General features: G+C 36.0%; 1 protein-coding gene across 4 annotated transcripts in view; it reads right to left on the minus strand.

Annotated features, from left to right (window-relative positions):
* Window positions 1-2741: 2741 nt before the first annotated feature.
* The window catches only part of LOC123680547, a 55489-nt gene continuing 33117 nt past the window's right edge, over window positions 2742-25113 (minus strand). The window contains exons 5-10 of one of the 4 annotated variants that reach the window (XM_045618498.1): window positions 15465-15729; window positions 15343-15406; window positions 11658-11758; window positions 11523-11600; window positions 5752-5967; window positions 2742-4281 (exon numbers count right to left, since the gene is read on the minus strand). In XM_045618498.1, coding sequence (XP_045474454.1) covers window positions 4151-4281; window positions 5752-5967; window positions 11523-11600; window positions 11658-11758; window positions 15343-15406; window positions 15465-15729 — 855 coding nt within the window. In that variant the 3' untranslated portion in view covers window positions 2742-4150. Of the gene's footprint in view, window positions 4282-5751; window positions 5968-11522; window positions 11601-11657; window positions 11759-15267; window positions 15407-15455; window positions 15730-25113 lie in introns of all 4 variants that reach the window. The other 3 variants (XM_045618496.1, XM_045618497.1, XM_045618495.1) reach the window with 3 other exon arrangements.

Consider the following 25113-nt stretch of genomic DNA (forward strand, 5'->3'; position numbering starts at 1 on the left):
TATATAATAATATTCTTTATTACCCAACAGGAATATCCCAATTACAGGTTAAAAATAATATACAATAAAGTGCAGAATACACAAAAATATTTCAACACATCAAAATGATGTAATACCCACCTGAAAATTCACTTCCCGAAACTCAAGAAAAAACATTAATTCTTAGTTTATCAGTACTTTTACAAATACGGTTAACTGGAGATCGTTCAGAAATATTAGTCCGAGCCGTAGGCAAATAGAAAACTGGTGTCGACCTCGCTACTAGTCTCGGTACATTGAAAGACATCTTGGACAGAAGATATGGTGAATATATCCTATTGGCTAACAATCCACGGGCGAAAATGGCACATTGTTCTTTATGTGTATCAAGTGACGAGGATATCCTCAACTCCTCCATAACATCAGAAAGGTCTGCACCACGCTCAGGATACCGCCCTGTTCTATTGAAAAACACGTATTAAAAAATCTCCTATAAATACGCTCCAATCGCGACAGATGACAGTCATAAATAGGTAACCACACCAAGTGAGCGTACTCCAACTTACTGACAACCAGCGCGAAATAGAGATTCCTCAATATCGACCAATCCCCGAACTCATTGCTGCATCTAAAAACAAAGCCTAAAGCTCGACTAGCTGATGCACAAAGCTAATCTATATGCGGGATATAGCTGAATGAGGAGTCAAATAAAACTCCGAGGTGACATATTTCATCTTTATTGCTGAGAAATCTATCAGCAATATGATAGCGATACGATAGAGGAGTTCATTTTCTAGTGTATATGACCTTGAAACATTTGTCCATACTTAACACAAGCCTGTTACATAGCACCAACCATGAACATATTCCAAGCACGACTGGAGAAACAGCAAATCAGTCACATCACGGATTCTAAAGTAGAGCTTAAAGTCGTCTGCGAAAGCAGACTTTTAACTTTAACTTTGGACGTATTCTCCACCTTTAAGACATTGGTACTTACCTAAATTTACGCGATGCATTTCTTGAAGGTGGAGGTCTTTGTTTTCATGAATTATTTTGTGATTTGAAAATCATCTGAGGTGGATTAGAATTCTAAAATTCTGATTGGTGCGTCTACATGCCCTACTTTGCTTATTTTTGATACATATATTCATGTGTGCAAATGCTGCTCCAGAGGCAAAGAAAGAAGAGAAAAAGGAGGAATCTGAAAAAGAAGACGAAGATATGGGCTTTGGTCTTTTTGATTAAAAACATTTTTATTGCATTTGACGAATCTTGACTGTCAATAAAAATATTTAATATATTCTAGTGTGTTTATCATTTTCAGAACTGCAGCTATTAAATGTTAGCCACCACTGATGTATTATGTTTATAAGATTTTCTCAACTTGTATACCTACTTAATCCTGATGAAAACAATAGAGTGGACACGAATGAATGAACAAGGTTCCAATGATGGACAAACCCAATGAAAAATAGGTTCATATTTGAATACTTTATTTCGATAGTGCAATAAGTCTCGTAAATCGTCTGAACAAAAAGTCATCCATATAATAATAATAATATATCTTTAGTTTCTGACCTTAAATCAGTACAGGTGTACTGGTACCAAGGCTTCAACTCATATAACAAATCTAAATTAACAAATCACTTCTATCGAAAAAAAACAATATGGTTCACAGATGGATCAAAACCAGAAAAGGGCACCGGCATTGGGATATATGGACCTAATCTGAGGATCTCTAAAGCCCTGGAAAGTGAGCCCTCGATTCTACAGATCGAGATAATAGCTGTTTATGTATGCGCTCAGGAGTGTCTCAAAATAAACCTCAAAGGGGCGCATATCTATATCACCACGGACAGCCAAACCACGCTTAGATCACTGGAATCGTGTTGCCAGGGGTCTCTGCTGACTTGGGAGTGCCGTAACACCATAAAGCAACTGGCCAGAGGAAATAAGGTGACTCTACTATGGGTACCAAGGCATTGTGGGGTTGAAGGAAATGAAAAAGATGATGAACTTGCAAAAATTACATCAAGGTTAACACCTGCTGGACCTGAGCCTTTCTGTGGGCTAGGAAAAGACCAATATAAAGCTGCTGTCCAGCTATAGGAGTTGAACAACAGGATAATCCACTGGACTAACACTCCTAGACTTGTTCAGGCAAAGAAATTCGTGACGATTTCACCTACCTACACCAAAAAGCTCCTGAAGCTGTCACGAGAAGAGCTTCGGGTGATGGTGGGACTGCTGACGGGGCACTGTCGGTACAAACATCATTTGTACCGTATGGGAAAGTCAGCAGACGAGATTTGCAGGCTCTGTGGAACGGAAGCAGAAACAGCTTAACACTTGGTATGCAAGTGTCCGGAGCTGGCTGGCCTAAGAACCATTCACATGGGTAAGCCGGTTCTGGATACCAGAGAGGTAACGGCCAAGGCCCCTAAGGAGGTTGTCAGTTTTATTAACGTCATTGACGACCTCCTTAGGTTTCTATGAATGAGTAGGGTAGAGAACAAAAGATCCGCATGGTCGCAGTTCCCGAAAGGCTTACCGAACCTAAACTACCCCAGTTCAAATAATAATAATAATCATTTTCAGAACTGCAGCTCTCAAATGTTAGCCACCACTGATGTATTATGTTTATAAGATTTTTTCAACCTGTATACCTACCTAATCCTGATGAAAACAATAGAGTAGGCACAAACGAATGAACGAGGTTCCAATGATGGACAAACCTAATGAAAAAAGTTTCATATTTGTATACTTTATTTCGATGTTTTGTGGAAAAAATTGAATTATAGGTACATCATTTTTCCCAACGTACATTTTGGTGTGAATTTATAGTCTTGATTCTCTACATCTACAATGCTCAATTATCTTTCCGCGAATGCGATACTCGAACATTTTCAACGGCTGCACACTCGAGTTAAAACTCAAACATTTGAATTACAACACTGAATATCAAAAATAGGAAAACAGAGAACAATCTGATTCGTACAGTGCCATTGCCATAGGCCTGAGTGATGTGGCGATAACCTATCTGTTTCTTTCTACTGAATAATTGTACATAACATCAATTCTGTAATAAATTTCCGCGAAGAAATGATAAAATGAAAATGCTGCTTATAACATATTATAATTATGGTTTAATTTCATAAAACTAATCATACAGGGAAACAATTTTTTTTACCAAGTTGTACATCCAAATTGCTAGGTAATTATTTGGATGTACAACTGAGTGAAAAAAACATTTTTTATTCATATTTTCTACAGATTAATCAAATATTTTTATGACAGATAACGAACACTGACCGAATAGTTAATAATACAAAAATGTATCTTAAGGTAATATTGTTCTGAATAATAGAAGCTCATTATTTACTCACAAATTAATAAATAAAAGTAGTAAATTAAAAGAGATTACATGTCTTAGTGCCAAACTGGTTCATCTTAGGGCAACGTTTCAATAACAAATTACTTTATTATATGTACTTGTTTTATGGTACGTTCACTTTCAAAAGTAAAGCCATCGAAAATATTAACCAACTTTAAAACGGAATTCATTAAGGAAATTAATATTAGGCACAAGATTATTTGATTTTTATTTAATTAATTAAACCATGTGTACCTACGTGCTTTTTTGAGATTAAAATAAGTTTTGCCTCACATTTAACATTTGTTTTATTGTCAAAGACAAATAGATATGAATACTAGAAGTTTCTGATAACAACTTTGAGAAGAATTGGCTGAATAAAGTTGTAGACAATTTAATTAGGCCATTTCAATAGCCGTCTTGATTGTAGAACATCCGGCTGTAAAAAATTCAGTTGAAGATGTACCTACCTACTCAATGGCAGTAATTCATGTGTAGTTCAAATTAAATTCGTGAAATCAGTGAGTGAAATCCAAAACAAGTTGGTATTCACTTGTCCAAATGGAACCATGCTGACATATTTGGACTAAGATAAACAAGTTTGGACTAAAGAGAGTTATGTAGGTCGGTAACATTCTTTCAAGAATATACTCGTTTCCAAAGTGACAATCAATCTGCACTGAGTATAAGAAATTTGTAGAATTATTTTTACAAAATTTCTGTATAAAATCATTTACCATAGGCAAATGTCACTATCATGCCAATCCTTAACAATTTTCAATAATTACATATGATTTACAAGTACATCCCGTTCACCAAGTAGTCAGCGTCGTGGGCGTATCCTTTTCCACTTTTTCTGGTTCTTCTTTTTACAATCCTTACTCGGCAAACGATCATCACAGCCATTATGCAGGTTATCATGAGGCCTAAAAATATAGGAAATTAGATGAGTCAGATTTCCATCCTATGTTCAAGTGAATGATCGAATTTAAACGTTTATGGCCAACAAGGCGTAAGTATCCCATGATATGCCGACCTACAAAACTAAGGGCAAGTCCCATAAGTAAAGTCTCCTTTACAAATGAAAAGTGTTCCATGAACAAATTTTAAGGTGAAAGAAAGCTTCTAAGTGCCTTCGTCATAAAGTCCGGATAGTGGCCCTTTACAGCAAGAAAAAAGATCCTTTTTATTCGCGTATGTTCTTATTAAAGTTATCATATTTACAAATATCTTTGATTATTTCATTTTCAACACAGAATACCTTACCGTTTTCCTTCTTTTTCTCAGAAAAATTTCAGTTTTTATGAAATATTACCAGATGCAAGCAATACATCAGGAAACCCTAGAAACGTATGAATGAACCTTTCTATAAAAGACGGATTATGTTTATGAAACCGGAGCTCCCTTTGAAGGCGAATATCTAACGAAATGAGTGGATTATGAAGCTAGACATAATTCAGGTAAAGATACTTTTCTGAGCAATCACCATCTAAGAGTTCATTTCGTCACAATGTCTATAATTTTCAAATTTTGAGCCGAAAATGGTATGAAAGAATAAGGTTCGAATCATTCTTGACGAATCTGTGGTCAACTTCGAGTAAGTCCAGCCGTAAACATGATATCTAATTATGGAACGAAAACTGTTAAAAACTTCAAATTTTCAGTCGAATTTCATTCATGGGTATAAAACGACCATAAATATGTGCACACATCAAAAACTATTTGTTTTTTTGAAAATTGGACTATTTTAAATATATATTCTATTAGTTGTATGATGAGCCTTGAAAAAGGAACAAATAGTTCCGGAACGTCGGCAAAACCATGAGTGATTAATCATTTATTGTCCGAATTCCTGTGACAGAGTGCTATATTTTTGGTACAAGGACGTGAATACTACAGAATCTGTAAAACTATAATTTCGTGAAAAAAATTACTGACGTTGTACAGTGCTGTCTTCTACTTATATGCTACCCAATGTTTGACTGAAACGCGGAAAGCCATGTGGTGGTAATCCCTCTTAATGAAAAACCCTGTATGAAGGTGAATTTCTTCGATGCCTCATTTGTTGATAAGACAATCTGATAGAATGAGGTGAATAGCTTTTTGAGATAGATAACAAATATTTTGAAGATTTTTTTAATCTGCTAATAGAACAATCCTCAATTCTGTATAACGTAACTGATGCACGAAATCAGATCAAAAGATCTAGGACTGTTTTTTCGAAGATTAACATAAATCGTTAAAAAATTGAAGATTAGAAATAGACATTGTATTGAAACGATGGATGATTTGTACAAGCCTACAAAAACGTTTTGTTCAGCTATTTTGAAATATTGCATTTGATACATACAACTTTCTATGTTGGGTCGAATGAAATGAAATCTTTTGAATCTTACCTAGTGTGAGGGATAAAACTGCTCCACCTGGAGTTTGAGAAATTCCGTCATTTCCATCCATTTTATAAGCTACTACGTCAGGATAATCATCCTTTTTGGAAGTTGTCGTTTTTTCCACAATTTTGATTTTAATATCTTTTTGCGACTCTTGCGCATGCACATCTTTGGAATGCTTCAGCTCATGTGCCATTTCCATCTGGACGTGCTCTGAGTTCTCTGAAAAAAAAAACATTTATGAAGATATTCTGAAGACGAAACAAATCATTTCTACCTCTAGTGAGATACAGAATCCTGTAAAATACTGAGTACGCGAGATATTTATATTCAACTCCTTTTGAGTTGGAACCAGGGCAGCTGCCAGGAGCGGTATACCGGACATTTCTCCGGGGCGCCAAATTGTTAGGGGCGTAAAGTCAGTTAATAAAACAAGACTTTTTGCACCTACGATTTCATATGAAATTGCCTGAGATGAATAGCAGAGTCTCTTCCAGAGAAAATTCATATAAATTATTCAAAGTAGGGCAGTAAAATTTTATTTTGCCGGGGCGGTGAAATGTCTGGTGGCTGCCTTGGTTGGCACTAAGTATGACATCTAGTTTATAAGCGTTGACTGAAGAAAATCATAGTTTTCTAGTTTATATTTATTTGTATAAGGACGACTGATGACTATATACTGATTCAAAACACGTCATCTTATATTCTTTTGACCGGATGTTTCCGGAAAAACCGAAAAGTTTGTAGCAAACTGGATATCAATTGTAAATTGGTGATTTGTATATTCATTTCACAGAAGAGTAAGAAAGGAAATGCATGACTTCACTTGTTGAATTTCTTCATTTGAGAATGCGGTTGTGAATCTTGATGAAACTGACTCCGAAAACCGAGAGGATCAAAATCGGAATAGATTCTTCGAAAATCCAAAACATCATAAATAAAATTGTATATTTAATTTTATTTCTAATGTTTTGGATTTTGTGATATTTTTTCAATATAGAATACCTCTTTCTATTTTTTCATTTCGTCCATGTCATGTTAGATTTTTGACATTACATATTTCATCATGTTTATATTTACATACTGATACATAAATGATACATAAATATACAGGGTTAGAACTATTTAGAGGGCCACTACAGGGATATCGAAAACCGTTAGAAAGACAGGGTGGCTTAGCCCCGGTGCACACATACGACTTTTGCAGTTACGACACCGTTGCTGTGTCGTACTTGCGGCCTGTGGTACAGAGAATCAAATGGGAGCATGCACACTACCCGCCGTGCCGTTCCGACGTCGTAACTGCCATCATGCGGGCTGTGGTACAAAGAATCAAATGGGAGCATGCACACTAGCGTACGACATCGCAACGGTGTCGCAACTGAAAATGTCGGATGTGTGCACCGGGGCTTAAATTGAAAAAAAGTTGCCTCATTTAGGGAGGAGTGTATTGGTGTGAACAGATCCGAAATATCTCCATTGGTTCCCGAAATATCTCGAAAAAACTGAACATCGAGATTTTTTTTCTGTATAACTCATTGGTTTTTGGAGATAAATTCGCGAAATTTGGTTTGTAGCCATTATCCAATATAGAGATTTTAATGTAGTAGTCAGATTTTTTTGTTTTCATTGTTTAAGAGACGCGATAGTCAAGTGATGATTTCACATAACAACTCTTCAAATTTGCTTACCTAGACTCGATATTTTTGTAGAGTGTGATACATTATTGAATTCGTATTTTTTTCTTCATCACCTCACAAGCAAAACCAATATGGCGTTCATAAGAAAAAAATTGACTATCGCGTCTCTGAAACAATGGAAAATAGAAAAATCTGACGAAACCGTTAGAATCTTTATATTGAATAATGACTACAAACCTAGTTTCCTGAAGTTATCTCCAAAAACAAATGAGTTATACAGAAAAAAGAAAATCTCGATTTTCACTTGTTTCGAGATACCTCGGAAACCATTGGAGATCTGTTTACTCCCACACACTAATGGCTAAAAAACGCAATTTTTTTGTGATATCAGCCATCCTGTAGCTTGTTTATATTGCTCCGTCATATTTTATTTGATTCGTGTATTTTATTCTCGATGGTATTTTCAGGAAAAAGGATATGTTATTCTATGAACAATTAATAAAAAGCCTTTGACAGAAGTCACCAATAGTTATTAAATTTCAGTATTATGGAAATAATGCGATGATTACCATATGGCAGACTCAGAGGAACCTGAACCTGAACCCGAAGAACTTTCAGAGGAGGAACTTGCCAGAAAGAGTGTTATGACTAGTTTGATGATGTTTACACTTATTATTATTTGCATCAGGATATCTTCAGATTTTGGAATTTTTGGGAGATATGCAAATCAGCCTATAAGATCAGAGTTTTGAATTTTTCTAAGAAGACATAACATGGGCGGAATAACCTTATTTATGAGGTTTCATTTCTATTGTTCTGAAATAATATTTTTCAAATGACTAGTTAGATCAGGGGTCGGCAACCTTCTGACAAAGAGGTTCCCGAGTGCAAATTTGAACAAAGCCAAAGTGTCACTATTAAAAACTATATATTTTTATACGAATGAATAATGTATAAAATTGTTAAAAGTAATAAGGAAGATAAATAATAAAATAAAAAACAATCAACAATATTCCTAAAAATTTTAATCAAGAAAGAAACAGCACAAATTTTACTGTTAAACGAAATATAAGTTTCTATGAAACTGAAACGTTTTCAGTGCAACCCTTATCCTTGTATTTCTCAAGAAAACTAGGTTTGCAACGTAGCTCGGTCAAGCTACGGTGCCAGCTTGTGTACAATTCCGTATTTTATTTTGATCAAATAAGTATCCTTATGGCCAGTTGCACCATTTGCCTAAATAACATTGATTAAAATTTAAACATTGATTACTTCCCGATTTCTCTTAAGATATCAGAAAGTAATCAATATTTAAATTTTTAATCAATGTTTAGGCAAATGGTGCAACTGGCCATTAAAATTGAATCTTTATTTTATTGCTTGATTTTAAACTTCAAGTTATGCATACCATTTCAAACTGCCAGGCGTGCTAAGTCTGGCATGGTACTGTAGATTGCCGACTCCTGAGTTAGATCTTGGGAAATGAATAAAGATACAACCATAAATAAAATATAATCTCAAGAATTTTACTTTATTTATATTAATAATTCTCATGTTTGTCTTCAATGGAAATTTCATCCAAATATACGGACAATAGAATATACTTTACTGGCCTTTTCTATAATGATTTCAAAAGTTCATTTTGGAAATTTTAGTTTTAACTTCTAACCATTCAAGCCACAAAACAATCAAAATCATATCAGAGTCCAAATCGTTGAACTAATTCTGAATGATCTGTTTTTCTACAAGTACTTCTTGGAAATCTTAACTTATATTAATATTTTAAAGAGGTAAAACTTTTGTTTGTATATGTGTTGTGAATAAGCTCAATAACTACTGAATAAATTTCGAAAATTTTTTCATCTGTCGAAACATAGGCCGATATTCCCACCGAATCGGGACTTACGTGAGTTTAACTGGAATGTGTCGGTGAAAAAAGTGCTACCGAAATTCTTTTCACGTGTGCGCTGGAGTTTTGGTTGATTATACATAAGTACAATGTTCTACAAAAATGATTGTTTTGAGTAGATCTAATATGTCTATCTTCCATAAATAAGTCACAATTTGGCATTTTGTATGAAAAAAATATAGAAAATTAAAAGGTAATTTTCGACCATCATTATGAGGCAAGTTTTTGAATCCTTACTAATAAAATATACATTATCGTAAAGTATATTTCATGATGATGAACTTTGTCTCATAAAGTTTTTCATTTCGAGGCATACTTTGAGAGATAATGTAGACATTACTAATGTCTATAACTACGAATGAAGTGGGCGTGGCTTGACCGCTGGTCAGTGTATTCTCATTAGGGGTTGTCCATTAATCACGTGATCTTTTTTTAGCATTTTTTAACCCCCCCTCCCCCATTGGTGATACGTAGTGAGGTTTAAGACCACCCCCCTCCCCCTTCTCAACATCACGTGTATTTTTAGTACCTACAACGAATCTTGAAATTTTCTGAATATTATCTTAATTTAAATACAGGTATAAACTATAATCTTATTTTATTCAGAAATTAAGGACCATAATAAAAATGTCTACACCAGGTTGCAAGTTTTTTTTGATTGCCATAACAATAATGATAAACGAAGAGTGTAATCATAGGAAAAACATGTATTGTACTAGTACATGAATATATTTAATGTAGTCAAGGTCACTACACGCCGCGCCGTGACGCTTAATATTTGTTCAAAAATCGCGCGTTTGACGAAAAAATAAATACACGTGATATCTTACTACAGCCCCCCTCCCCCTTGTGATATTTTCGTGATTTTTATCAAACCCCTCCCCCCCCTTTCAAGCCTCACGTGATTAATGGACAACCCCTTACGTATCTAGACTTGGACGGGGATCGCGATCGTTGGGAATATTGAGAGGCTGAGAGTGTGAGGTATCTGACAACTGTCGGTAAAATAGTTCCTCTCAGAACTGAATCGCGTTTCAATTCAACTGCTACCAACTTCGGAAAGGTTTTATTTTATTTAGTTTATTTCTCATGTTGGTTTTTTCCATCCATGTACTGAGTAAAACAGCAGGTTTCAGCTATTCTCCCATCAGGTTCACGAAAAAGACCATAAAATCTACAAAGTTACCTCAGCATTCCCAGTTTGACTTTGATTTGAGCAAAAAATACGTGAAGGAATATACCCTTACGTATTTCTTTTTCCTCTTAGGACACTGTCTTCCTACAGAGGTTGGTGATACAAATGACTATCGTTGTAAGTAAACCGCGGCTCTAAAAATTTCCATCGATGTGCGCTCGAGCCAGATCCCTCAACCACGTGTTCTGCCTTCGACTATTTTTCCTTCGATTATCAGGCGGAGAATTTCGTATTTCTTGCCTCTCTTGATATTTCGTAAATACTGTCATTTCCTTTCCTTGATAGTAAGGACAAGTTCTTTATTTCTTTCCATTTGTTGCAGAACATCTATGTTGGTTCTGTGTTCTGCACACGAAGTATTCGCTTGTAAGTGTGTCCGCATTCAGGGTCCAGCATTCGTATAAAAGAACAGGAAAAATATAACACCGGAGCAACCTAGTTCTAAGCTCAAGACTGAGATCACGAATCGCCAGAAATGTCTCTATGTTGTTAAGATTCTTTCTCGTCTACTCAATTCTCTCCTTGATTTCAACCTTTGGATCAAACTTTACATTCACGAGTGCGTCCAAATATCTTGAGGAAGATACCCTTTCTATTACTTCAAAACTTCAAAACAGCGTCCACTTGTACCTTCATGAACATTACTAATTTGGTCTTGAATGAGTTCATCTTCAGACCATAACGAATAACGATCATTATAATCTAAAATTAGATCCACGAGAAACTGTAGCTCTGACAGGCTACCGATTATAACAACGTCATCAGCATAGCGGAGGTTATTTATCTTTATGTCGGTACTGGTGTTCACACCGCCTCAGAGTACAGGTTAAATAAGAGGGGCATCAAGACACATCCCTGTGGAACACCTCTTCTTATTCCTAACTCTATCGATATTTCGATATATTTGATATTTACATAAGTGATATCGTTGTGCTAAGTACTGAAGGATATTAACTTAATGTTAATTTGAGTTTGCAGTCTCAACTCACTTCAAAATGAAAAGTATTTGAATGAATAAAAGTAAGATACTCACCTTGCTGATTCGAAATTGGCCTATTGTTTTTCAGAAAAGCAGTATCTTGATTATAGTTCGCTGGGTATCTCAAATCTCCTGAAAAGTAGTATGTATGTTAATTATTTCTCGAAATTTTTTTTATTATTTATGAACCTTGATGAGCGTTGACCCAATTGGACGAGTCCATTGGGGGTCCATAAGTATCACCAAAATAATTCAAGACTTTTGGGTAATTCGCATTGTCTGGATATGCACTGCAAATTTACAAAGAGGAACTTAGATTAGAAAAAATATATAAATCATATGATTCAATTGAAGCTCAAAAATAATGTAACGAATATTTGGTGAAAATCAGTGAATATAATCTATGTTTACCTCAAACCTTGTCTATCGATGTATTTTTGAAATTCTCAATTTGTTCTTCCTTTATTTTAGTTATTTTGTTATACTCGCAAGAAATTGAGTTAATTACTGATATAATTTCGATTATAGCTGTTATAATTTTTATTTCCTTGATATCTTATGATGTGTTTTTTTACTTTCACTACCTGAGGAACTACAGCTTCGTATATAGTTACTAGACATCTGCAGCTGATAATATTTCATTGAGAACAAATTTTTATTCTCTAATTTGATGGCATATTATGTCCTTTGGCGTACTCTCAGTGACAGTTTGGTAACTAGAAGGTGATAGGAAAATAAATATTCTGAATTTTGGGTGTTAAATAAAGATAAAAACTTGACTAAACGAAATGGAATTTTTTGACAATGCTTTGCTTTTTCGTTGCTATTTTTTCGAGCTTCAGTTCATTCACAACCTACCTCAGAAAAGAGATTAATGGTTCAAATCAATATTTTGAAATATTCCTTTCTAGCAGGTGTCAGGTGACAGAGTTCTCTGAGAATATATCAAATAAAAAACTATTGTCTAGCTCATGCTCTAAGTATCTAGGACAAAGGTGTTCTCATTCCGCTAGACTGATACAGAGAATACAGAAAATGGAAACAAGTTGAAAGGGGGGTTGCTAGCAGGTATTCTAAGCATACAATTTTATGAATATTAAATTTATTTAGGTGAAATAAACTTTGCCGCTCAATATAAACCGAAATACAATTTCAAAAAATTTATTTAGTCGATAATTACAATTTTTAATATCTTGGAACCTATAGGTAGGTAGGTACCTGACTTTTAGTTTCTGAAGATGACTGCTTACTCTAAAAATTCATTCGAATACTTTGTTTACTATTAACTTAAATAACAGGCCAATTGAAAAGTCCCCGGTCTACCATAGTAAAACACATTTTTTTTGGCAACATTCGATTTGCAATAAATAATCTGGTTATCGGTATACAAAAATGAAAATTCCAGAATAGCACTGATTTGGTGTCAGAAGCTTTTGGGTAATCTACTGCTAACGTCCTTAGCCGTTTAGTGCTATATACAAGCGAAATGTAAAAAATACAGAAAAGATATAGATATAGATGAAAATACAAAAAATAAAGGAAATAATACCAATACATATACATGAAATTGTAGGAATATCGATAAATCTTTAAAATGTATGGATAAAATTGTAACAAATAGTAATGAAACAATGTAAATAGAGGGAAGTAACAAAAATACTTAAAAAAATGAATAAATAAATGAACTTAAGAAACAAAACAACATGAAGGTCACGAAACAGTATATGTACACAATGTACACAGTCATTTATGGGGGTAAGTTTTTATTTTTTTTTAATAATCGTATTCGATTAAAAAAATTTTCTTTCATATTCAACGTCCTGTCCTGTACGTTATTGTAGGGGCCCTGTTCATTACTAAATTCTAGAAAATGAGGACAGTCGTAAAGAAAATATTTAACAGTGAGTATTTTGTTGGAATTGAATGGCTGATTCATTACTCGGAGCATAGACTTTGAATTTTTATGACCAATTCTCAGTCTGGTGCTACTAATCGAAACAACTAAAGATATTACTGATGTAGACCGTAGTTTTGACGAAAACCCAGGTTTATCGATTCCTCGTCGATCTTGGGAATTAGGCATTCCAGAAGCGACAGTACACTGTATTTTGCTTGAATACTTAAGTCATAAGGTCTTTAAAGTTCAGAGCTTGAACCAGCCGATCACCAGCAACGTCGTATCTTCACGGATTGGGACCTTGAAATGCATCAAGATTTTTATTGAAAAATCATCTTCATAGATAAGGCCCAGTTTTACCTTGGAGGCTAAGTTAATAAGTGAAATTGTCGCATTTAGGACTCTAGCACTTATTGGAAAATTAGGCTGGTGCAACTGTTAGACTCGTTTCACACTTATACGGTTCGATTCGGTTCGGTGCGTATTAGATTCGTTTTCGGTAGCCGCCGGAAAAGTGTGAAACGGTGATACGGTGTGTGTTCGGTACCTAATAGATAACTGATAGAACCGAAAGCCCCCTCGACACGAATCGGTTTCGTTCGGTTTCCATTCGGGTCCAGAGTTCACAAAAGCAATTGGTCGTACACACATACGGTTTAGTTTCGGTTCGATCACGTTTTCGGCAAGTGAAAATATTATTTTATTTTCATTTTCTCATTTTAAATTTTGTAATTTACATTTGGCAATGTCTGATTCACCTAACCTAACATCTGAACTGGTTGAATACATTCGCGCATAAATGTATCTTGGCGTTGAATACAGTCCTTTAACTTCAAATGTAATTCATCAAATGATGTCGTAGACATCCTGAAGTAATTTGAAAATTTGTCTTCGTGTTCCCTTAATTTCGGAAAAAGGGTATAAAATGCAGCAAATTCCACCCGTTTGATGAGGATAGGGTGTACCCAGTGAAGTCGATTATTCCTTTTTCGTTTTTTGATTCTTCTATAGAGAAATAACATGGCAGCAATTTGTCTTTTCTCCATAGTGAGCATTGTGGGGAAAGTGAGTGGCTGCGTATTCGATGATTCGGACGTGAAATCAAACTACTAACCGAGTGTGTGTGAAGAGTTTTCATTCGTTTTAGGCGCTACCGAAAACGAATCGAATACGCACCTAACCGAATCGAACCGTTTAAGTGTGAAACGAGACTCACACTGACTGGATTGCGATATCGAGCTATGATTCATGATTTTTTGAGGCCGGAATTGGAAGCTATTGACGTGGGCAACGTTTATTTCCATAAGATGATGCTTCGTGTCCCACACTCAACGGAACAATCAAAATTTTGCAAGAATAATTTCCCCGCCGTGTTATTTCTTGAAGAGGTTATCACAATTCGCCACCGAGATCCTATGATTTAACACCTTAAATTTTTTTTTCTTTGGGGTCACGGGGAATATGAGGTCTATGCCAATACTCCACAATGGATTCAAGATCGTAAAGATGGAATTTTTGAGGTTATCGTGGACACACAGACCCAAATGTGCGAATTGGTCTTTTTGCAATATCCAAATGAAACCTCTTATTGAAAGACCCTATCAATATAGGGTCAAAATAAACTGATGGTAGTAAAAAATCATTCACAAAGATTTGCTTCAACAAGAAGTGAATAGGTTAACCATAGTTACAATTTCTGATACGAGGGTTGAATTCTGAATCATTAATTTTTAGATTAAACCTTAATGTATTGAAGAGGGAGAGATTCAAGAAATGCTTTGTACGTAATCAGGTTGGTTGTGAGTAAGCTAACATTTGGACATTTTTTTCTATCGTGTTTGGTTCAGTCAGTGCATTGGTGCTGCTATGTTTCCGTCTACTAAATTCTTCAAACTACCTCACCCTTTAGTTTCTATCTCTTTCTGATTCCCCAAAGTATGCTGTAAGTAATGCATCGCCCCTTTGTATCTATTATACCTGATTTCAGCTTCTGGGACCTGTAGGCCGTTCTCCTTGTGATTGAATATATGGCTGATCTTACCTGCAAATGAATTTCAGTAAGAATTGAATTAAAAATATTTGAAAAGCACCTTGTTTACCAGGATAAGCTGGTTGTATTGGATATGGTATTTGATTTGTCTGATGGGAGTTCCAGCCAATTTGGGGGACTTGAGGGCTGTATCCTTGTGATCCTAGATAGGGAGGCGATCTTTGAGAGGATTGTTGATCCTGGGAAAGAGGCCTCAAAAAATCAGGGTTGTTGGCGGGAGCTACTTGTTCATCTGGAATTATTTCTGCTCTTGGGGGTGGTGGATGATACATTTCTAGTTGAGGAGGTAGATCTTGATTTTTCATTGGTACAACCTAAGTAAAGATCAAAAATAATTGTTCTTCATTCATGCAAAAAGAGAATTCATAAATTTCTAATATTTCGAATTATTTAACTTGAAAAATACATATACTGGGTGACCCATATTAAAGATCCACTGAAATACATAAGCGTACAACTTTGCTTCAGTCGTTTTTTCCCGAAACTCGAGGCTTAATTGTAAAAAACTGATTATACATTTATGATTCTAAGTATTGTCCATCGCTAGCCACTATTTTCTTCCATCTTTCGGGCAGCGTACGAATACCAATTACTGAGCCCCACCAAAATACTGAGCATGACCTTGAAACCCTAAATATTCGGTCAGGCCGCCGACGTGGAAGCATGGCCGGAATATCCCCATGATTTCTGCGCTTGTGATTATCGTAATGAACCCATTTTTCGTCTCCAGTTACAATGCGATGCAGGTTTCCTTTCCGTCTTTGCCTTGCAAGCAGCTGTTCACAAGCAAACAAACACCGTTCAACATCTCGCGGCTTTAACTCATACGGCACCCAATTTCCTTGTTTTTGAATCATTTTCATTACTTACAGGCGTTTTGAAATGGCTTGTTGTGTCACTCCCAATGAACCTGCCAATTATTATTGCGTTTGAAACCTCGTGTCAAACGCAAAAATAATCGACAGGACCATTGACAATTGTAGATGCTAAGGTTACATCATACGCTGACGACACAGTCCTCTCGTTCAGTGGGTCTAGCTGGAAGGAAGTATTTCATGGGACAGAACAAGGAATCAGAAAGCTATACAGCTGGCTCAACTATAACCTTTTGAGCATAAACATCCGAAAAACAAAATATATCGCGTTTTCAGTCTCGGATGACTGAACCTAACCTAACCTAACCTTTTGAGCATAAACATCCGAAAAACAAAATACAGGGTGGCCATTTGAAAACGAAACAGACGAGATTACAGACGAAATAAAGTTTTTCGATAGAAATGCTCGGACAGGTCGATTTCTGTTTCGAGGGGGACAACTTAAGATGTAGGTTACGGACGCATAGCGCTTCAACCCTTGCTGCTACAACCCCCACCCCCAATTTTTGAATAGGGAAGATGGGGTGAGTGATACCTCAATTTAAAGGTATTTTTATACTGATTTCAGCACAGTTATTGTTTTTTCATTTTATGCATTAGTTCTCGAAATATTCATGCTTTAGTTAGTTAGGAAGGAAGCCATAGTCATGGTTGTTTTGAAGCTCAAAATGTCGATTTTTCACAAAACACTACAAGTGCCATGAAAACACCACTTCATTTTCAAATACTTAGTTAAGAATATTTCGAGAACTAATGCATAAAATGAAAAAACAATTACTGTGCTGATATCAGTATAAAAATACCTTTCAAATGAGGTATTACTCACCCCATCTTCCCTATTCAAAATTTGAGGGTGAGGATTGTAGTAGCAAGGGTTGAAGCGCTATGCGTCCGTAACCTATATCTTAAGTTGTCCCCCTCGAAACAGAAATCGACCTGTCCGAGCATTTCTATCGAAAAACTTTATTTCGTCTGTAATCTCGTCTGTTTCGTTTTCAAATGGTCACCCTGTATATCGCGTTTTCAGTCTCGGATGCTGACAGACCGCTAAACTTGAACTTAAAAGTTCACGGTGAAAATTGTTCGGATGTGAATTGTCAGTGCGAACGGCTTGAGAGAGTAAAGAATATAAAATACTTGGGAATAATGGTGGATCAGCATCTTCGGTGAACTGAACATTGATTGTAATTACATAAATAAAAAAATAAGAAAGTTACTTTATAGGTTCTATCAGCTCAGAGATATATTAAACCGAAGACTACTTAAAACACTTTACACCTCGCTGGTCGAATAAATTTTTAGATATTGTTTGATTATTTGGGGGGAGGATTCAATAATGCTCTGCAGAATGCATTTGTTACTCAGAACTTTATATTGAAAATAATATACAAAAAAATCGGATATATTCAACGAAAAGATTGTATCGAGAGGCTGATGTGCTGCCACTCCGGGCATTGGTTGTATACGCTTGTATTAAACATCTATTGCTGGGCGCACAGACGTTTTACATTATAAGATCGAACGCATTAAGAACTTGTTTATACAAAAAACCGCATACACAGAGCACTGTCACTGTCACTTTCGCACTAAGATGCATAGAATACCTGGTGTGTCTACTTATACCTGTAAAACTTTCAGACAAAACGGGAGATTTTTCGGATTTATACCTACTTGATTTCGAGGGATCGCGGGCTTTTCAGATGGCGCATACATCGTTTACATTTGACATTTCTCTCAATTCTCGACTCTTGTGAACCAAGGGCGTAGATCTTTTTTTTCTTGGGGAGGGATAATCGAAAAAAAAATTTTTGATGACAACTTTTATTCATATCTGTAATGTTAGAAAAAGAAGTTTGATAACGAAGTTTGAACCAAATTACTCGAAATAATTTTTGTTGTTACTAATTCGGTTGTTCTTACCTTGTTCTCAAATAAGAGTTACGAAGGAAAATGAGAAATTACTTGGATAATTTTGAGAAAAAAAAGTTTCATGAATATGAGCCCACAAAGGCTTTGCTTTCAATATACAGGTTGTTTCTAGTGTGTCGTACAGTTTATCAAATATTCATTAATCTTCGCTACAGATTAGGTAAATAAATACCAAAACTTATAATTAATGCATTCATTAGAGCTTACTAGCTGGATCTTTATACTAATTTGGATTTTCCTGAGGATTACTAGAGATTTTTCTCGAAATCGATAGCAGATACGACAAAACTATAACAAACCAAAAAGTGTAGTACTGGACCAGATTTTTTTTTCTACATTTTTCTAAACTAACAGCCATTCACCAAAATATAGTTTTGGAGGAAGGAAGCAGGCATCCTTCCAGAGAATATATCACCCTGTAGATTTGCATTCAAAATTAGCATATCACATAGTGAAAACTTTAAACTGGAATATCTATGGCCAATTCATATTAAATATCTTGTGAAGGGAAGGTTATACGAGAAAATAACTTGAACTTCAACACATGTATATCAAAACAAAATGTTTGGGACTCGTGTTATAGGACTTTTTTTCTTAAAATGATCCGAAAATCTGTCATTTTCATTTGTATTTCCAATTTAGGAGCACCGTGTAATTACCCCCAGTATCCCCCTATTTCTACGCTCTTGTCGTGAACTTTGAGTATAGAACAATAATATTTTATATTCTATGGTCTGTCATTATATTCCATTCATTTGAGTGAAAATTCGATATGAACTGAATTGTAATTTATTGTGAATGTTTGCAGTGTCTAAAATCAGTATTTCCTTTATGAACGGCACCAGGCAGATGCGGGAATTCGAAAAAGTGCTCAATACTTTTGGCTATGATACAATAGAGTTTGTAAAACTAAAAAACATTAAGGATTATATTATACAAAATAATCTGTATAATTCAGTTTGCGGTTGATTTCCTGCGAGCCGTCTTCGCCTGGCTTTCTGGTGGGCAGTTTCCGGGCTCCTCATCTCTTGCTCCATCCATTCTCATCACGCATACACAGATACATATGTATAGATGGCACAGGCCAACAAAATGAAAAAAAAAAAAAATTTGGTGCCAGAAATCTAACATCCGATTTTAGATATTTTTAATGTGCTGATTCCAAAAATGCCACCAGATTTTTTCTATCAGCTCTAGTTTTTGAGATACAAGTTACAGGTTAAATGATATTTTTTTTTCTGATAAAGGACAACAAATAAAGAGATAAATATGTACTTAATCGTCAAAATAGAAATTTCCCAGAATCTAATTAGCCAAATGGATACCTGGAATTGTCTCTGACCCAATGTTCCTATACTAGGAACTACTCAATACAATGCGCTCTTAATTACTTTTATACCTGTAATTGCCTATGACCCGATCCTTCTATACCTGCTTGGCTGTACTTGATTTAGTATATTACTGAGTTTTCCCAAGTAAAGTTGTGCTATCATTTTGTGTAAATTTTGGTCGTTTTGTAGTATCAAGACACTAAACTGAAACAATGGCATCCACAAGCAGACGTACCTGTGTAAATCATCCCGATGTTTTTTGTTATGTGTGTGGTGAGTACACTTTGAAAGAGAGCAGAAAAACGATTTCTGACTTTGTGAAAAGAGCTCATTTTGCCTATTTTGGCGTTCATTTAGGAGATCAAGATAAATCTTGGGACCCACATTTCATATGTAAAACATGTGTTGAACATTTGCGACAGTGGACAACTGGAAAGAGGAAGTGCCTAAAGTTTGGTGTACCAATGGTTTGGAGAGAATCGCGGAACCATCATGACGACTGCTACTTTCGTCTCGTTAATATTAAAGGCATAAATAGAAACAATAGACACAAATGGACATATCCTGAGCTAGATTCTGCAAGAAGGCCTGTAGTGCATTCGGAAGAAATACCCGTTCCATCATTCAGCAGTCTACCCGAACTGACAGAAGATGATACAGAAACATCAACGTCTGACGAAGTTAAAAGAATTCAATCAGAAAACGACAGCGATTTTGAAGCAGATTTAGCAACTCCGCAGTGTTTCAATCAAGAAGAACTAAACGATCTTATAAGAGACCTGACTCTCTCAAAGGAATCCGCTGAATTACTTGCATCCAGATTAAAAGAAAAAAATCTACTTTGTCGAGGTACTAATATTACATTTTATCGTAAAAGAGATAAGGATCTGCTGCCTTTTTTCACTCAGGAAAATGACTTGGTATTCTGTAACAATATAAAAGGGCTCTTAGAAAAAATGGGTTTGCCTGAATACACTCCAGATGATTGGCGCCTTTTTATTGACAGTTCAAAACGTAGTTTAAAATGTTTTCTTTTATATAACGGTAACAAATATGGCTCAATTCCTATTGGTCATTTTACTACCATGAAGGAAAAATATGAAACAATAGCATTAGTTTTGAGAAAAATTAAATACGAAGAACATCAGTGGTCATTTTGTGTTGATTTAAAAATGGTTAACTTCCTCCTTGGACAGCAGAGTGGTTATACAAAATATCCTTGTTTTTTGTGCCTTTGGGACAGCAGAGCTAAAAATGAGCACTGGGTTAACAAAAATTGGCCTTCAAGAGATGTCATGATTCAAGGAATACAAAACGTGATCAACGAACCTTTGGTTTCAAGAGAAAAAATCTTACTTGCATATCAAGCTAGGCCTAATGAAGCAATTTGTGAAGGCCTTAAATCGAGATGGAAATTGTTTTGGGTATTTGTCACGTAAATTTCCCGGCATTAGCACGGAAAAACTAAAAGCTGGTATATTTGATGGTCCTCAAATAAGGCAACTTGTTAAAGATCCACAATTCACCACATCAATGAACGAGACTGAATCTTACGCTTGGAGTTCATTTGTTCAAGTAGTACAAAATTTTCTTGGCAATCATAAAGCAGAGAATTACGTAGAATTAGTGGAAACTTTGCTTTCAAATTTTAATATTCTCGGCTGTAACATGAGTATAAAAGTTCACTACCTCCACAGCCACCTATATCGTTTTCCAGAAAACTTAGGTGATTGTAGTGAAGAACAGGGGGAAAGATTCCATCAGGATATTAAAACTATGGAAGATCGTTATCAAGGACGATGGGATAGTCACATGATGGCGGACTACTGCTGGAGCCTTCAGCGAGACTGCCCTAGTAAACTCCATTCTAGAAAATCGTATAAAAGAAAATTTTTATGTGATTAGTGACTAATGTAATTATGTTAATTAAGTTTTTGCAATAAATACTTAAATCCATGTGTCTTTGTTTTTTTAACTGTCAATAGTAATATTATATATTATAACAGTTATAACGTAAATTATTTACACAATTTTTTAAAAAATCTCAAAAACTAGATCTGATAGACAAAATCTGAGAACTTTTTTACATTCTACATCCAAAAATTACTCAGGAACAGTTAAAAAATCGCAGGCACCAAAATGTGTGTTGGCCTGTGTGGTAGATGTTTCACGATACAGACTTGGATTCGTCCACGTTTAGTGTGAAACCATTGGCCAGTGGTACAATTATTGTTTGATATTATTAGTTCATAGTTCATAGTTTATTTATTTCCCTCAAAAAACCTTACAGGGCATGTCAAAATAATTGTATAGCATACAAGAGTAAAAATAACTTACAAAATATACATATATATATATATACATGTATAAAACAATTCGACATATAACATATAGAGACATACAGTCTGACCGACTAGAACCGATGAGACATAAACTCATCTATCGAATAAAAGACATTCCTGGCAAGCAGCGACTTGACCATCCTCTTGAAAGCTTCATTTCGAAGTGAGGTGACCCCTTCTGGAAGTTTATTATACATTTTCACTCCGTGGAAAATGTAGTTATTCTGTGTCCTCTTCAGTCGATGCATGGGGATAACAATTTTGTCTCTGGTTCTTGTTTGGTGGTCATGTACAGCGGAGTGCTTCAAAAGGGTGTTCTTATGTTTATGGACATACAGGAGGCACTCGAGAATATAACAGCATGGAGCAGTGAGTATGCCATATCTCTTGAAATACGGCCTGCAGCTGGTCATCCGATCAACCCCAAACATCACTCTTAGGGCATATTTCTGCTTTATGAAGATCCTATCAGCATCGGGAGACGACCCCCACAGGATTATACCGTAGGTCATTCTTCCATGGAATTGCGTGAAATAGGTGAGAAGCGCTTCTTTCTCAGTCAGTAAGTTCCTGATCTGTCTTATGGAGAATATAGCAGTCGAAAGCTTCTTACATAACTCATTTATATGTTGTGTCCAAGTCAAATTCCCTCCAATTGTTACTCCCAGTAGATTAATATTTTCAATGTTGTGGAATTTTGTAGTTATTACTAATTCCTGTGTTTTGTCCGTATTAACTTTCAACTCATTGTTGTTAAACCATTGAACAGCCCCTTCCATAGAATTAGCTGACTTATTTAGGAGTAACTTTCTATCCTTTGCTCTATTCAGGAATGAGACGTCATCGGCAAAAAGCACCTCTTCATCCGCCGTCACGCCATCCACTAGGTCGTCGATATAAATCAGAAACAAGATTGGTCCGAGCATAGATCCCTGGGGCACCCCCGACGTGATCCCCCTCACAGATGACATACTCCCATTTAGATCCACAATCTGTCTCCGGTTTTCCAAATAAGATTTCAAAAATTCTAATGCTGTACCTCTAATGCCAATGTACTCTAACTTTGAGAGCAGTTTGCTATGACTGACACAGTCGAAAGCTTTGCTGAGGTCCATACAGGTTAGTACGGCCTCTTCAGAGTTGTCCAATGCCTCAACGAAAAACTCCATCATTTGGACCAGTGCGGAAGTGGTGGACCTGTTCTTCCTAAATCCATGTTGTTTGTCACTCAACAGGCTATTTTTTTTCCAGGAACGAAACAATCCTCGTTCTGACGAGAGACTCAAAAATTTTAGAAATTGTTGGAAGTATTGCTATTGGCCTGTAATTGTTGTGATCTTCTTTGTCGCCTTTTTTATAAACAGGTATGATTTTTGCAAGTTTTAACTCGTCGGGAAAGTAGGCCTCCTCGAAGCAGCGGTTTACGAGGACCGAAAGTGGATTAGCCAGGCAAAGGATGCTCCTCTTCAGCAATTTCACAGAGAGACCATATATGTCCTGGGACATTTTCATTTTCATATCGGCTACAGCTTTCATGATTTCTTCAGGTGTTGTCGGCGCCAGAAAGAATGAACCATAATTTTTTATTCTTCTGTTCCCCAACAAATTTCCGCTCGCTTCTGGGTGACTGGGCTGTATATTTAATTTGTTCACTATCGTTGAGAAATATTCGTTGAAGTTTTCCGCTGACAATCTCGTTTGGTTGATATTTTCTTTTCTGCTTTTTATCTTAGAATTGATGATCTTCCATATTGCGCGATTTTTATTCTCAGATTCATTCACTATCTGTATATTTCTATTCTTTACTGTCACAGAAATAAGCTGCTTTAGCTCTTGTTTCAATCTCATGTACAATCTTTTCGAGTTATCATTTCTTTTGACCATAAATATAGTATGGGCCGCATCTACTTTCCTCTTCAACTCGACAACCCCAGGACTATCCCAAAATTTCTTTCGTGAAACTCGAAATTTCCCCTTTGGAAAACATTGGTTGAACAGGCCGGTTGTTGTCTCATGAAATCTTTTGTACGACGCAGCCAGCGAGTCCATTTTTATGAACCCCCAGTCGGTGCTTTCCAACCGTTTTCGGAAGAGAGATATATTATTTTCACTTATGATATGTGTAATTCTGAATTCATGTTTTTTAGGAATGTTCACCCGCTGAATATCTAATCTTTGAGACAGATGGTCTGATAAGTGATGATTCACCGTAGATGCACAATAAACATCGGGGTTTATATTTGTAAATATGTTGTCAATGCAGTTATTCGACGTCAGTGTTTGACGGGTTGGCTCGCTGAATACGATGTGTAGACCGAATGTTGTCAGCATTTCCTGAAGCCTCATTTTCTCGGAGTTTACAACGTCGAAACATACATTGAAGTCGCCTGAAACTACAACACTATGATGGGGCTGACCGAAGATGAGATTCAAAGCCTCGCACAGTCGCTCCACGAACAAGTTGAAGTCTCCCTTTGGGGGTCTATAAATGCATAAATAGTGGGTATCAGTGGACCTCTCAAACAAAGCACACATTTCTATATGTTTTTCAACAGACATTTCGTTTACTGCCATTACTGGATCACATTCACAATCATCTCTGATAAGTATCAGGCTACCACCATGCTTAAACTTCTCGCGGGCGAAAAACGTCGCCAACCTATAATTTGGAACATTTACACACCTCAGCTGGTCGTCAGTCATCCAATGCTCCGTTATACATGCTAATTTATAATTTTCTGTGTTCAGTACAAAATCTATTGTGTCTAACTTATTCCTCAGACATTGAAGATTGGCATTCAACATCGATTCATTCTTCTGACTCGTTCGCGTTTTAGATTTTTGTGGTATCTCTTTGATGTTCCTGTTTTCCCGATTTTCTTCCTCCAAGAAAAAACCTGAATCTTCTCACAACTACTCCTATAGGCCAATTCTCTGGGCTATAAAGGTTCTCCACAAGCGCCATGTTAGCGCCAACTCTGAATGATGAGCTTCTTGAATCATCTCGTGAAGGGAGTTTTTCGATTATAAAATTTTCATTTGGGAAGTGATTCTTCAGATGGCTCTCAATTTGATCCTTTTCCACACTCCTGCTTACTCGTCCCACATAGATCCATGCGAGCTTAGGGGCTCCTGAAAATGGGGCCAAATTGTCTCCGGTTCCAGTCACGCCAGTTTCTCTTCTCCTCACAGCGAAATTTTTGTTTCCGGTCTTACTATCT

This window comes from Harmonia axyridis, chromosome 5 (assembly GCF_914767665.1).
Source record: "Harmonia axyridis chromosome 5, icHarAxyr1.1, whole genome shotgun sequence".
NCBI lineage: Eukaryota > Metazoa > Arthropoda > Insecta > Coleoptera > Coccinellidae > Harmonia > Harmonia axyridis.